This window comes from Protopterus annectens, chromosome 3.part1, assembly GCF_019279795.1.
Source record: "Protopterus annectens isolate FY-2018-M chromosome 3.part1, PAN1.0, whole genome shotgun sequence".
Taxonomy (NCBI): Eukaryota; Metazoa; Chordata; order Ceratodontiformes; family Protopteridae; genus Protopterus; species Protopterus annectens.
Window position 1 is genome coordinate 160,858,424 of NC_056732.1, and position 15,579 is coordinate 160,874,002.

Sequence of the window (15,579 nt, forward strand, 5' to 3'; positions counted from 1 at the left end):
CTTCTGTTTTCTTTCCAGAATTTAAAATTGAGGGGGAAGGATACTTCATACTTCAGATGTCCACAGACAACTCTGATGCTTTCTTGACAGAAAAAAAATCTTTCAGAACTTCTGATCAGTTAATTTCTTGTGAAAGAAAGATGGGAGAACCTGTGTCAAAGCAGACCATCTCCAAATGGTTATCCAAGGCTATTACTTTCTGTTATTTCCACCACAGCATAACTATTCCTGGTAGGGTCAAGAAGCACATTACCAGGCCTTTGGCTTCATCTGTGGCTTTTTGGAAAGGGTTGGACTTGTAAAAGTGTTCTTGAAACAGCAATTTGTTCCTCTGTGCATACTTTTACAAAACACTGTAAACTAGATAATTTTTCCAGGTCTAGGACAGATTTTGCTAGGATCATGGACTTCTGGACCCTTTTCCTTCCACCTCCAGTTATACATTCTGGTAATCTAACCATGTTACTCAGGCTACTGCAGCAGTGATCAATATGAAGCACATAGTACAGTTTTTAAGTAAACTTGCCATAGCAGTGGATGTTTGAATCATCACTACTGCAGTAAGCCACTCTTCTAACATTCCACATTTTTAATGCCAGGTTGTGAACATGCATTTTTTTTTCTTTTCCTATCAATGTCCTCTGAATGCTTAACCACCCCCTCTCATTTGGTATGAAAGCTGTGAAAGGCTTGACAACCAAAACTTTCTTTTTAATTTACTCAGCTCAATCTGATTATCAATTTGGGTACGTTCAAGATGCCCCAAAGCACTGGAAGCTGGTTGTTCTATCCTATGCAGGATACAAACCATATAGCTTAGGCTACTTCAAACATATTCTGTTAAGTTTATTTACTTAACTGTACGTTCCTGATTCCTTGCATGTCTTCATAAAGCATACACTGTGATAGGCATAAAAATCTTTAGCTGTTCAGTGTTCAGCAGGGCAGCTCTTTCATCTAATCCATTTTTGAGCATGCTAATGTATGCTCAATTTCTGAAGCTGCTGCCATGTTGAGTGTGCTTTTCCCCAAACATGCAGTAACCTAAAGAACAGTTATAATCAGAGGTAGAGGCTGCAGTTGTAGAGGACAATCCAACCTGTACAATACCATTTTGTCCGATTTTCTTTTTTCACTGAAAGACACTTTAGTGCATGGTGTTTGCAAAATAACAGGGCAAAACATTGTATTTTTAGGATGTTCACTTGTGTTGAAATTACCGAAAGCACTTCTGTGATGTTGAACATAAATTAAATTTGTTTAAGGATAGCATTATTTGGGGTTGGGGGTGATGGTCTTGCTGCATGCTAATCTGCAGACTGTATTCAGTCATGAACTTGTTTCACTTGACTTGCTGGGCATTTTCTGAAATAGGAGTCCTGTGGCTCATTTTTTTTATTTAGCTTGTTATAACCCAAGTACATAAATCACTTCAGCTGTCCAGTTAAAAGCAAGAACAATGTGCGTCTCTTGCTGAAAAAGATCTCACTGCTATAATTTTATGAATAGTTTCCTTACAGACATCAAAGCAAGTTCTACAGACAAGCTAATATTGCTGTAAATGGTATTTCTGTGGTTTATCAGTAGAGCTGTAACAAGGGAGCTTGTTACATTCCCACACCCCAACTCGAATAAGTGATCACTGGATAACTTGTAAAGAATTACTGTTCATTTTTCAGATGCCGACAAGTTATTAGGTTGTTAAATTAATAACCATGTTTTATGAACTTTATACATTCTTTTTAAGCATGATTGCACAAAGTTTATAAAAAAGTTTGTATAGCAAATGCATAACTCATTGCTACCTTTCAAAGAAAAATAACATTTTGACAGTTTACAAGCTGTCATTGTGATGTCTTAATGAAGCCATATAAACTGTTGAACCATTCTTCTGAAGATATCTACTGATTGGAACCCCCCCCCCCCCACACACACACACACACACTCATGTTGACATCTTGGACAGGCACCCCTTCTAGTGGCTCTGTTTATCAGTAGCATTAGAAAAGGTGTGATGATAATGTAGCTGATTTCATTTTTTATAAATTCTTCTCAAATGTGCAAAGTATAGCATGTTAACATTTGGTGACACATCAGATCTGTAAATATAAGCTTGGCTTCTGCATAGGTTCATAGGCAGGTACTAGGCTAACAAGCATTAGGGCCCTTATTAGCCTAGCCGAGCAATTCAACCCAGTTGTGCTCTTGTGTATCATGGGCATTTATTAGGAAAGGGTATGTTAGGAAGTTTCAAGAGGATATGTAACGAAGGGAGGTATATTACTTTGGACATCACTGGTTGTCAGAGACATGGGGGCAAGACCAAGGCCAGTTTAGAATTTCCCATTCTTTCTTCAAGGTACGCTTAGGTAAGGTTAAGGATGGACTCTGCTTCACGTGGATGGGGATCTGGTTCCAGAACATGGGGATCCTCCGAGACACACACCTGTCTTGCCAATATGTCTTATTTATATCACAAGTAACATTTAAATCCTTGGATCTAGGGGTTCTGATGCTGTTCATTTTGTAGATGTGCAAAAGGTCCATCAGAGCTGGATCCAAGGATGCCTTGTATGGTAGGCATACATTATCTCTCAATAACCTGTAGGTGACAGATTATAGAGATAGGGCCTTAAGGCGATCCATATAAGACAATGTGTTTTATACCCTGGATTCTACTGGTAAGGAACTTTTGTGGGTGTTCAGCTTTTGCAAATGTCTGGCCAGATACATACTGAAGGGGGCATTATACTCAATGATAGATATGATAGGGTTAAAAAAAAGTGGCACTATGCCTTCCTTGGACCCAGATGCCATGCCCTTATTCATACGTTGGGTGATAGAGAATGAATGTCTTACTACCTTGGCCACATATTGGTCAAAGGGCAGATTATTGTCTACATATGTTTCCAGATCCCAGACTACCAGATCAGCTCTTAAAGATGTCTTATCGATGGAGTAATTAACCTGGGTGGCAATTTTACCAAATGGCACCATAATGCATTTCTTGACTTTGAGTTTTAGTCCATGACTTTGGCACCAGTCATTTCATTGTGTTAAACCCTGTTGTAAGATGTTTGTGTCATGGGGAAAATCTGCGATATCTCCCAATTTACAGTCATCTGCAGAGTTGGTCAGCTAAAGGCCCTTGACATTAGATTTAACCGCTGAGAAACAGATGACAGAAGTGGTGTCAGCATGGAGTACTAATGTTCCTTGCTGGTGACTCATCTCTTAGTGGAGGTGGTATCCCCCAATCCTGACTTGCTGTGGGTCCTGCCTGTGAGCCATCTGGCAATCCAATGAGTTATATAGGGGTTTTGCCCACTTCGGTGAGTGTGTCAGTTATACCCAAGTGGGATATTGTAATGTTGTTTTGAATGCCTTAGCCAGTTCCAGTTAGGCGGTATGCACAGTTTTCCCCTCATCCATTGCCTTAGTGACATTCTCAAAAAAGGGAACACCGGGATTAGTAGGCATCACCTTCCCTTGATAAAGCCAAACTGGGTTGGATCCAGTGTATGAAGGTTGCCTATGTCTTTTGTTCTTCATTTCCATGATGATTCCTTCCATGGCTTTGCATATTAGACTAGTCAGACTAATAGGTGTCTAGTTTCTGAGGCTGGTTGATTGTCTCCTCTTTAAGTGGGATAACCACTGCAGTCCTCCATTCTCAAAATACTGAGCCTGTTTTGAGGCTGTATTTGAAAAGTGACTCAAGTGGGTCCTGATAAGTCATGTTTGAAGCTATTTAGGAGGCATCCCATGATATTGTCGGGGCCCACTGAGGCTGCTGTTTTTTTTTTTTTTTTGTCCTTAGCAAATCCTGCCAGGACTTGTTCCCTATTGATAGTTGTATGCTGACAGGTATTTCATGGAGGGAGGTGGGGGAGAGTGGGGGTGAAGTTTGAGCTGAATTTGTCAGCCAGGAAATTCGCTGTGCTGCTCTGCTTGGTGAAGGTGGAACCACTGACCCACCAGTTCGATACACTGGTGTGTACTGCATTTGAGGTTTCAGACCTAGCTGTAGAAGGCATTGTAGTTTTCTTTAGCTTGTGAGGCTATCTTGACCTCGTAATTGGCCTTGTTGGACTTTGTTGTGTTAGTTTCCTGTTTAGTTTAATTGGAGAGCTCCTATAATTGTAGAAGATGCGCTTCCTGAATTTAGCCATGACTTTTTTCCTTTTGTTACGTACCCTATTTAAGGTTAGGATTCCATCAATGTGGTTATCTTTTTAGAGTTTGTTTTGGGATTCTACTAGATGCAGCAACCTGAATACAGCCATTTACATGGTTCTACAGAGTTTCTGTGAACAATTCCTCAGGTTGCTTTGAACTCTGGGTTGGGAGTGGCATTGAATTTGGACAAGCTGTGATTTGCTAGGAAGTTTGTTTTGGAATAGTTCCTTGCTGTTACAAGGCTTGCTGCTCTTACCAGGTTGATTTTTATTTCGGAGACAGCTTTGTAGTCCAGCCTCACCAGTGAGGATGTGACACTAAGGAGTAGGTTAAGGAAGAGGGTACAACTAAATGCAGCTTATCACAGAGGATTAAGGTTATGAGCTTTTAACAGACTTCATCCTCTAAGCCAGGGTTTTGATTTACTAAGTCTCCATTTGCCTGTTGTCCAACTCTGAGCAAGCTAATTAATAAGACATTGCTTTCAGACTTAAAAATGGACCTCAACTTATTTGGACAACCCAGTTAAAAATAACAAATGAGAAATATGAAGTAATACCTTCTTGCAAAGTGCTGTAAAACATAGAGGTGTTGTACTGCTCATTATAATTCAGTTTTATTTTGTAAAGGATATTGTGGAACTTCAGCACAGTTTCTAGTTTCATGGTTTTATTCTGTTTGCTTTAATTTGCACTGAGAAATCATGCCTTTGGTATGCTGTTATTTAAAAATATGTCTTAATGTTTAATGTATACAATGCTATAGCAGGAATCTTTACTTCCATATACCAGTGTCTCAGAATTTCTTAGTAGCCCCTTTCTTTGGAAAGTAGCTTTCAGCATATGTTCCATATGCAGGGGATCCTTTGTGATGCATCTTGCAGACAAAACCATTTTGGGGTGAGGAAGTGTGGCTTCATAAGTTTAATCATTCAGTGCTACCAGTTAGAATGCTTTTCCCATTTAGTCTGAGAGACTTCCTCTCCAGAATTACATTTTAAATGATGTACTAGCTCTGTAAAAGCTCTGCTGCATGTTTTAACTTTCTTTCCTTGAAGAAACTGACTTTTCAGAAGACTGTGGTAGCAGTCCCCATGTGTGGGTGCTTGGGGACATGCTGCTCTAGTGTAAATATGCATCACACAGGTTAACTTTGCATATCCTGCTTTTACAAAATCGCTCACCTCATTTTTTTAAGGGAGATGGAAATGATCATGGTAATCGCATTTCAGGTTTTGCCACACAAATATTGTGTTAACATATTCTCATAAAGTACTTGCAACATTACATGCATGGTAATGTACTGTAAATTCAGAGAAAATTATTTATCTTTAATATTGAGAGATTTAGGCTAGTTGTTCTTAAGGATGTAATGACCTTTGATATATTCCATTGCTGCTATTTTAGAAGTTTTAAATGTTTTTCTTCTTTAAAGAGTCAAAGTTAGAGAGAAATTGATGAAAGAGGAAGATGTTCACAGAAGTCCTGAACTCCTCACAGATCATGTAATTCAAAGGAGAAATCACCAGGTGCCAACTTACCACATGTCTCTTGTATCAGAAACGTCATCCTTTGATAGGGATTTAAACCAGTGTGTGCGGTTGGCACATCAGCCTGTTCATCAGTTTACCTCACCTCCTGGGTATGTTCCCAGTGAGAGTAAGAAGATGGGAGTAGAAGAAATGGAAAACATAAGGAATCTTTTAATACCGTCCAGTGCCAGTCTTGCAGCAAAAGTCCAAACACCTGGTGAACTGCCATTAGAAAGGAGTTTGCTATCATACAGTGATGGAGTCAAGACAGATGATCATCCCCCTAAGACAGAAAAGCTTTTAAAAAGTAGAAAAGCAGTTTTGCCCTCTGAAGTTCGCAAGCAACAGCTGACCACCGAAAACGTTGCAGTCATTAGAGGTGACAAGGAACAGGGTATTGCCTGTTCATCTGCAGAACAAAAATTAAGCAGCAGTGATGCAGAGATGCTAAAAGGGCAACACCATCCCATTTTTCATCGTACAGAACTTCCAGTCGGGGCTAAACATGTTGAAAAAAGTGAAGCACTTTTATGTATGCAAAGAGGGACTGAACATAGCACTGGAAAACCAGGGGACTGTACCCACCAGATGTCCACAACAAAACATAAACTCTTGACACGTTCCTTGTCTGACCACACAGGAAATTCTCAGTTGGTGGTATATGTAAATAAGGATCCAGCTGACAAGGCACTGGAATTCCAGAAATCAGAGACCTGTATAGCAGATGGTGAGGCTGGTCTGGTTGAAACACGGGTGTCTGTTACACAGCTTCGTAATATGTATATGGAGACGACAGGTGCTGGCAGGAAAGCAGAACTGTAGGTGACAGTTTGGAATGTTGCATTTTTCATTGTGACACTTGCACGTTCCTAGGTTAAATATCCACTTCACAACTGTATGCTGTATTAAGACTGCAAGGCACAATGAAGCTTAACTCACTGTCTTGTGATTCTTGTGGAGTGCTGGGCCCAGCACTGTGCCCGTGTTGTTTGCTTTTTGCATGCTATTGCCAGTTTTTGTGATGCCACTTAGCTAGAATCTATGCGTCACTCACCTGTGCATGATAGCTGCAGTGCACTGATGCAGATATTAAACAAAAACTCATTTCTTTGCTTTACTTCCCTTATTTCTCTTTATTTTTCTTTCCATGAACTTCCTGTTCTTTCCTCAAAGTGAACCTGGGGTTGAATTGTCAACATCGGGTCCTGATTTGATGACACAAGCTAATCAGGAGAGGGGCTGCCGAAAGCCAAGGCGCTATATTTCACCGGGCGAAAGTAGAAAGACCTCTGAAAGATTTAGGACTCAGCCTATCACATCAGCAGAACGACAGGAATCTGATAGGTAGGCTGAATTTTGTGATTGTACCTTGTGAAGTTAAAAGAGAAGGTGGCAAACCGTTACATTATACGGTAAGTATGTTTCCGTCAAAGGCATTTTAGATACTGTTTTGCAAGTTTCAAAAAAGGAGGCAGTTTAGTTTCTTTGTACAAAATCATGCATATATATTATTGTTGCATAGCTCATTGACATTTCAAGACACTGGAGAAAGAAACTTGGATTTTTGTGGTGGTATACTTTGTTCCCTGATTAACTTTTGGGAAGTCTGCAACCACTGTACTAGGAAGAATGTTTTCTTTATGGAATTTTCTGATTGCTTTTTCCTCTTGGTTTTTATGCATACATGTACATTCTGCAAATTATAGAATTTTAATTAACATTTCATAACATTCTTGGGAGACTACAGATAGGAAGAAGAGATGCAGCTAACCACTTCAGAATTACCTTTCCTCTATAATGGACAAAGGCTTGGCATGAATATTTCTAATGAAGTCACTGCCCATTTGTTCTAAAAAGTGTTCAGTTTTAAGTTGGTCTCTGGTGGCCTTGAGCTGCAGTCATATATGCTACATTCTTGACTTATGAGATTGTATTAATTTTGTACTTGAAAATGACTTGTACATTTCCATCTAGGATGTAGCCATTTTATTTTTCTTTCTTCATATAATGCATCAATGTCAAAGTTAATCCATGACATATTTTTTTTTTTTTTAATATTTGTTAGGTCTGCAAGGAGTCCAGAAATACCAGCTCCTGCTGAAGGTATGTTTTATTGAATGCTGCATTATATTTCTTGTAAAGGTTTACACAGTTATTTAAAAAATACATCAGTGAATTTTGTTTTTGTATAGTTTAGGTATATTTTTGCAGCATGTTGATTTATTAGTAGACCTCCCCATCCATATCCTGATTTACTTGAGCATTAGGTGGTTTTATTGTTATGCCATTTGCTTTAGTTGCATTACTGTAGTTTAATAGTTTGGTGAATTTTTATGTTAACTGTGACCATGTTTTATGTTTATCAGCTCTAGTGTTTGCAGCTGTATTAGTAGTCCATAAACAATGGAAATCTTTTAATCATTGTATGGCTCACTGCTGCAGCTGTAATGAGTGGGAATTCTGCCTTAGAAGGCCCAACTTCCAGAACTTTGCATCCATTCTCCCTCCAGGCTGAGTGGTCATCACCCTGTTCCAAGTATAAAGAGGGTGTCTGCCCATGCCATCTTCATTTCTTTCATGCCATAGTACAGTTCATAAGACTTAAATGTGAAGCATTGCTAGTGAATAATTATCCAATGGGGAATGATTTTCTTTTATTTTGTAATAGTTTTGGTACAGGATTTAATGTTTGGTTCTTGGAGTAGGATGACTTCTATATACATAGTGTATAAAGTTAACTGGTGTGCATGTGACAGACAAAACAGATCCTTTATAAAGACTGTGGTATTCAGTTTATTTTTGCACTGGAATGGAGCACAGTATCAGCAGTTGTAGTACTGGGTGCTGGTTTCAGTAGAAAACCCTTGGGGGAGGAAAAAGCATCATCTCCAAAGTCATCTAGACAAGGAAAAAAATTGAGGCTTTATCCTGGGTGACTGCCAATTCCCAGGGCTCACAACAGACATTTCTCCAGAAAAGAATATCTACATTGAAAGAGAAAGGAGTAGAGGAGATGATGCTTTAGCCCCAGTTGTCCTTAATGGCTCAAGACACCAGTTGTGAAGAGATGCTTTTGTAACCTGTAGCCCAGGCATTAGTCTTGTCCAAGGCATCTGGCATTGTTGTCCAGGAGCTTACCATGCTGCTGTGACTAGCCCATCCTCCCAGGCTGAATTCTAGCAAGTGGTTGGTCCAGGCACACCTCCTCATATGCCAAATTCTAACACCTGTTTTGTGATTCCCTTGGGAATGGATAGAGCTATCTCAGTTCTTGTGCATGAAGATGTTTGTGGTCAGAAAGTTGAGTGTCTGGCCTTTGATGTTGTCACACCATCCTAAAGGACACACACACATCTAAGCGTAAGATATCTGTCCAGCATGACTCCTTGCCATTGCCAGGGATAAAGGAGACAAGGTGAGTCCTTGTTACCATATCCTTTCCAGGCTCTCTCTCAGGACAGGTTTGGCCCAGAACTTACTTGCATTTCATTCAAAGCCTGCAGTATCTCTCAAATGAGCCATCTGTGTTGTGTGTTGCATAGAGTGCAAGGAAAGGGGAACCCAGGCCCACTAGAGAATTAGTCTTCAGATTCTGAGAAGTGGTTTGCATATCAAAGATGTCTTCCCCTTTTGGTTTTGACACGGAGGATACCTTGTGCTTTGTTCCTTCAACACAGGTTATCTCCTTTGGGAATACCATATGCAGACCAAAAGCTCATTTTGAATGAGAAGCAAAGGAGGAATCTGAGGGCTGTTACCTGTGGTACAGTGAGATGCAAGCTTTGATTCCCTCAGTCCCCACTGCCTAACTGTGTGACTCTGAGCAGGTCATTTAACCAGACACTGCTACCAGGCTAAGCCTGAAAAATATCCATGAATATCAGTGCTCTGCCCCAATAAAAGAAATGAGTACAGTGCCCAGAAATGCTCTTTTGACCTCCAGCACTTGAATGCTTCTTGGCTAGTGGCTGTTCCTCCAATAGTAGAGGTTTACAGTGTGCTGCTCTTGCTGTATCTGTGGAACTAGACTTCCAACCACCTATCCCGAGTAAGCCGACTGTTTTATTGTGTTCACGAGTCCCATAGGCTCCTATACAAAAATCATATGGCAGGTCCAGTGGTCGTAGTCTCTGTGTCCAGAAAATGGGTCAAAATTGGTTCTCACCTGTAACTTATTTCCCAGTATAAGGGTGAGTAGTAGACAGCATTGGGAAGAAGGTAAATAGAGCAACAACCTTTAAGTTGTCAAATTGACATGACAGAGTGCCAAGGTGAGTTTCTGAAGAACTTGAATAATAAAATAGGGGAAGTGTCTGACATTGCTTAGAAGGCACAACTCTTTAAAAAAAAAAAAAAAAAAAAAAAAAGTTACTCTCAGGCTGGAAAATATGCCATTAAATGTGGCTATAACACTATTTGCAGCAGCCAGGGATGTGTTTTGGGATCACTAGTTAAAAGACATGTCTGAGTGATGGTGTCATGGTGCAAATTCTTAATGCAGCATATAAGGCAAGACTTTCCTTCCATGTTATGAGCACTTTACTAGCAGGGGCCAAACAGTAAAGTGGGAAGAATTTTTAGTCAGTAAAACAATTCTTCACACCACTACCACCAGTCCAAAACTATCTTTCAAAGAGTTGTCCCTGCAATCACTGATAAGTTAACAGTAAGCAGGTAAAATGAAAGAAGGGATAATAGAAGAAGAGGAACTCAGGGCCACTCAGATGATAGGGAGTAGTCACGACTATTCTGTGGTCTTCCTCAACCCGGATTCCTTTTCTAGCCCTTATAAACCCTGACCCTCCCTCACAAATTTGGAAGATGACAAGGTAGGAGACCTGGTGGCATTCTTCAGACCAGTGGAAGGATATCACACAAGACAAGCATGTCCTCAGATTTGTATAGGTTTGCAGACTATACTGTCTTACAAAACCAAAATTTGTGGGATTCTACCGGTCAGTTCCAAAAGAGCAAGGCAGCCTGGTGCCAGCCCTGCTGGAGACACTTATTTTATTTCACAGTCCTAGAAAGACTCCAAGAAAAGTAAATAAATAAACAAAACAAAAGGCTTCTGTTGAAGATTGCTCATGGTACCTAGGAATGATGGCTGCAGAAGGTCCACACTGAATTTGTCAAGGTTAAACAAAGTTTTAAACATTTTCAAAATTAGCTGGACTTTCTGCCATTCCTGTTCCCAGAAGCATTGATGGTCCATAAGGATGCCTACCAGCATATTCCCATTCACAAGAAACACAGATGCTTTCTCAAATACAAGGAAGGGTGATGTCATTACCATTTTCCTCTCTGTTTGGATTGGCTATTACTCTCAGATTCTTTACAACATGCATGGCTGCAATAATAGTATATCCCATAACTAAGGAAATTCACATCTAACCATGTCTGGATGACTGATCTAAGCCCACCACAAAAAAGGGCAGCAAGGGTGGTGCAGCTCACTTTAAATTGTTTTCAGACATGGGGATTATCTGTGAACCCTCGCAAGTTAGACTTAATTGTTTACAAGTCTGTGACCTAGCGACCCTCCTGAGGATTCCACTACCCAGAATGCTTTGCTGTTTCTGGACAGAGTTTATAGCAGACTGTATAAGTCAGTCACCACAAGAGATATCGTTGGATAGTGGGTTACATGGCAGCCACTTTTTTGATGGTACCCCTAGCAACACTGTAGCCGTGTTACTTCAGAAACCCATGGATACAACAGTCAGACCCTGGAGGAGATGAATTCCTCTCATGCCTGGCATCAGGTAGGAAATAGGATGGTGTGTACAGCAGATACATTTGGACTATTGGAGTCCCTTTCAGGCATGTCCTTGTCAATCAGACCCTGGCCACAGATGCTTTGTATATAGCCCAGGACCCCAAAGAAGGGATTAAGGCTAGGAACACACAGGACAGCAAAGTCAAAGTAAACTTTGTCATTCAGAAATCATACAAGTGCAAAAACTGAATTAAATTCCGTATCTCCAGACTCAATGTGCAGACAATATATAGACTATTTTTCACAGACATTTACAGATGTAACACCTGGCTATTACATCACAGACATGCAGGTTGACAGACTAATATTGCACATAATTAGAAACACATTTCAACACTTTTTGAACTCTTGCATGAGACTTCAGTATTGCACATGTACTTGGTTAAGACATTGCATTGATCCTTGCACAGAAAGAGACGTTGAGTATTGCACTGTGAACATTAGTGTATTGCACTATGGACCTTTAGAGTATTGCACTGTGGTTATTTTATGAATTTGCATGTATTACACTGATAGAAGAGATACTTTACTGCATTGTTATTGCCCTAGATGGCCTGTAAGTTACAGTCATGGTGAATATTGCACTAAGAGAGCACAAGAGGGAACACTAGTATATAAAAACAAAGGATGGCAGTGATTCAGGCCTTCTGAGCTTTTAAACCTATTTGAAAGCCATGCGTCTTGCACCTTATAACAGACAGTACTACTGTATTGTGGTTCATGAACAGGAAGAAGCCCATTCATACTTCGTGTGCTAGCCTTGATGACTTGAAAGAAAGCCTTGGTCAGATATCAGCCTAAAAGCTTGTTGCATTCTCTACCAACAGAACTTCCTCATGGATCATCTCTGCAGATCAGAGGCAGATCCTTACACGTAGATAATGGACTGAGGTATATGTCTTTCATTGGTCCACAGATAGTGTATGCCCGAATGACATTTTTGCTTGTCTGTGCAACAGACAACTGAAGGTCTGCTGTGATCACTACATGAAGACGCTTGGGCAGTGGATGATTTCTGCTTCAGTCAAGCAGGTCTGCTTTCATATACAATACACTCTGGTTCCCTTGGTCTCAATGGTGATCCAGAAAGCAGGGTAGGAGAAGGTATTGCACGCTCCTGGCCCAGGTGATTGGTTCATCCTCATTCTGAGGGTGAAATGTGGAACACCATTCACTCTGTCTCGTGTATAGCTTTTTGACACTTCTCAAGGAGTCCGTGATCCACCCAGACCTGCAGAAACAAATTAACGACTTGGAGGATTTGACAATGCTACATTGTAGGTTCCCTTTCACAGAGGATGTGCTGAAAACTGAGGGAGGCCAGGAAGCCTTTAATCAAGAAGTCTTTCTTGGCTAAATAAAAAAGGTATTGCCTGTGGTAGCAAAGAAAGACTAAAGGCCCCACCATTCAGCATAAATGTCCTTGATTGTACAGTACCTGTCAAAATTATACAGAATACGGCTAACGTACCTCAGTAAAGGTCACTTTTTAGCCATTTCAGCCTGCATCTTTATAAACCCACCACCCAGCCAGTGTCTTTATTACCATTTAAGCAGTTTCTTAAGGGGTGTTGCATTTAAGGCTAGATGTCCTGTTAGATTCTCAGCTAAAGCGTCTTCTGTGTGGAGACATGCATGAATGGGCGTACCTTAGTTGAAGGATGTGCGTCAGGGCCGGGAACTCGGCACGTAAAAATCTACTGCCAATCATTAGCGGACCAGGGTTCCGCTGTGGCGACCCCTAACTGGGAAAAAGCCGAAGGACACAACATATATCCAAAAAAAAAAAGAAGATATTTTTCCTACATGGGACTTCAAAGGTCTCTCTCTTTTTAAACTGCAGCAGCAGCTCCCCACAAAAGTTTGACATGGAAAACAGTCCTTTTTCTTGCTTTCACATCAATTAAGAGAATATCTGAACTACAGATTCTGATATGCAAACAGCCATTCCTGATTTTTCATAGATAGTCAATTTACAAATTCTTCTTTTATGCCAGACATTATGGAGGTCTGTTTAAACCCATTTGTCCAGTTCTTTCAAAACTGTCAGTATAAAAACTAGATATAGGCTAAATATAAATAGACTCTATCTGAGGGGTTAGAGGGCATCAAGAGATTATGGGAGTGGGAGGAGCTCGAGCCTAGTACCTGTCTGACAAGTTACTGGCTCAGATGCATTGTCAGATCCTATGATCCAAGAGTGATGAATAGTGACATAGGTTCATAGGTTCATACTAGGCTATCTGCCCTAGGGCATTTATAAGCCTAGCCAGAGTGTGTTTGGCTTTCACCTCCCATTTTAAATTCATTTTGGTATGCCCTTTTTCGAGGTTAGTATACTGTGCCTCTGTCTAACAGTGAGACAGAAGTGATACCCGGGGTAAACCTACGATCTCCCATCCACACATCAAGATTCCACTTAGAGAGTCAATGAGGGACTCAGCCTAACCTGGACTGGGATTTTATTCCAGAGTGAAGGGAGTCTCTGGGTTATGAATCTGTCCCTCCAGCATGTCCTATTTATTTCAGTGCTGAGGTTCAAGTCTCTCGAGCACGTAGCTAGATGGGATTGGGATTTTCTGAGGTGTAGCATGTCCATTAATTCTGGGCTGGACATGGCTTTATACGTCAGGCACAGATCGCCTCTGAGCAGGCGGTATGCCACTGAGTAGAGCTGGAGTTTCTTTAACCGGGCAGCATATGGCATCTGTTTGAGCCCTTTGATCCTCTTGGTGAGGTACTTTTGGGGTCTTTCCAGTTGCTGCAGGTGTCTGGTAAGGTACATCCCAAAAGGGGCATTGTACTCAATTATGGGCCTGATGAGGGATTTGTAAAGAGGCACGATGACCTCCCCTGATCTAGATGTGAATCCCTTCATGATTAGGTGGACTATATAAAATGTTTTTCTAACCACTTTGGCCATGTGGTTGTCAAATGAGAGATTGCTATCAACTTGGGTCCCCAGGTCCCTAATTACTTCTTCTGTACTTAATGGATTATCACCTATGTGGTAATTTGTGGGCACTTTGTTTTTGCCAAAGGGGATGACTATACACTTTTTGGCGTTTAGCTTGAGGCCATGGCTCTGGCACCAGTTGTCTGTTTCTATGAGGCCCTTTTGGAGGATGCTTGTGTCGGCTGGAGAGTCGATTATGGTGCCCAGTTTGCAGTCATCTGCGAACTTGGTCAGCCACAGTCCTTCCGTGCTGGCCTGTACCTCCGAGAAATATATACCAAACAAGAGAGGTCCCAGGACTGAGCCTTGTGGGATGCCACTTGTAACTGGTTTGGAGTCTGACATGGCTCCAGCAATTCTAACCATGTGGGTTCTGTCCTTGAGCCAGTTTGCAACCCATCTAGTGACATAGGGGTTTATATTTAAGCTGGTGAGCTGATCTATAATGCCCGAGTGGGGTATTGTATCGAAGGCTTTTGCGAGGTCCAGGTAGGCTGTGTGGACCACCTTCCCCTCGTTAATGGCCTTGGTGACTGTTTCAGAGAAATCAACCAGGTTTAAGAGCTAGGATCTGCCCTTAAAGCTGAACTGGGTAGGATCCAGTGTCTGTAGGTCCCCAATATCTTTATTTATGATGATTCTTTCCATAGCTTTGCAGACTAAGCTAGTCAGGCTTATGGGGCGATAGTTTCCAGGATCCATTGAGGCACCACCTTTGTGGAGAGGGACCACTGTTGCTGTACGCCACTGTTTGGGTACATATCCTGTAGAAGGCTGAGATTGAACAGTAGTTTTATGTTTGGGTTTAGCTCTTCTTGGAGTTCATGTAGGACGCAGCCCAGGACACCGTTTGGTCCCATTGATGCTGTGTTTTTTGCTTTGGAGAGGGCGGCTCTTACCTGAGCATCTGAGATGTAAGGGGGGCAGCACTCTGCTGGGATAGATATTTGCCCTTTTGGTGGGGAGGGGGGGGAGAGAAGTTTGCGCTGAACCTGTCAGCTAGGATGTTGGCAATGTCTGGTGGTTCGGTGTATTTTTTGTCATTTTGGACTAATTCTGAGCATATCTGGGAATTCCCACCCAGGTTCCTAACATAACTAAAAAAAAGCCTTGTGATTATCCTTCGTGTCCTGT

General features: G+C 41.2%; 1 protein-coding gene across 9 annotated transcripts in view; it reads left to right on the forward strand.

Moving 5' to 3' along the window:
- SVIL (supervillin) overlaps positions 1-15,579 on the forward strand; it is a gene marked incomplete in the record, with an annotated part of 2,930,183 nt that overhangs the window by 1,099,071 nt on the left and 1,815,533 nt on the right. For 8 of the 9 annotated variants that reach the window (XM_044066681.1, XM_044066680.1, XM_044066686.1 and 5 more), the window contains 3 exon segments: positions 5,614-6,528; positions 6,884-7,054; positions 7,776-7,813. In XM_044066681.1, coding sequence (XP_043922616.1) covers positions 5,614-6,528; positions 6,884-7,054; positions 7,776-7,813 — 1,124 coding nt within the window. 9 annotated transcript variants of the gene reach the window in all.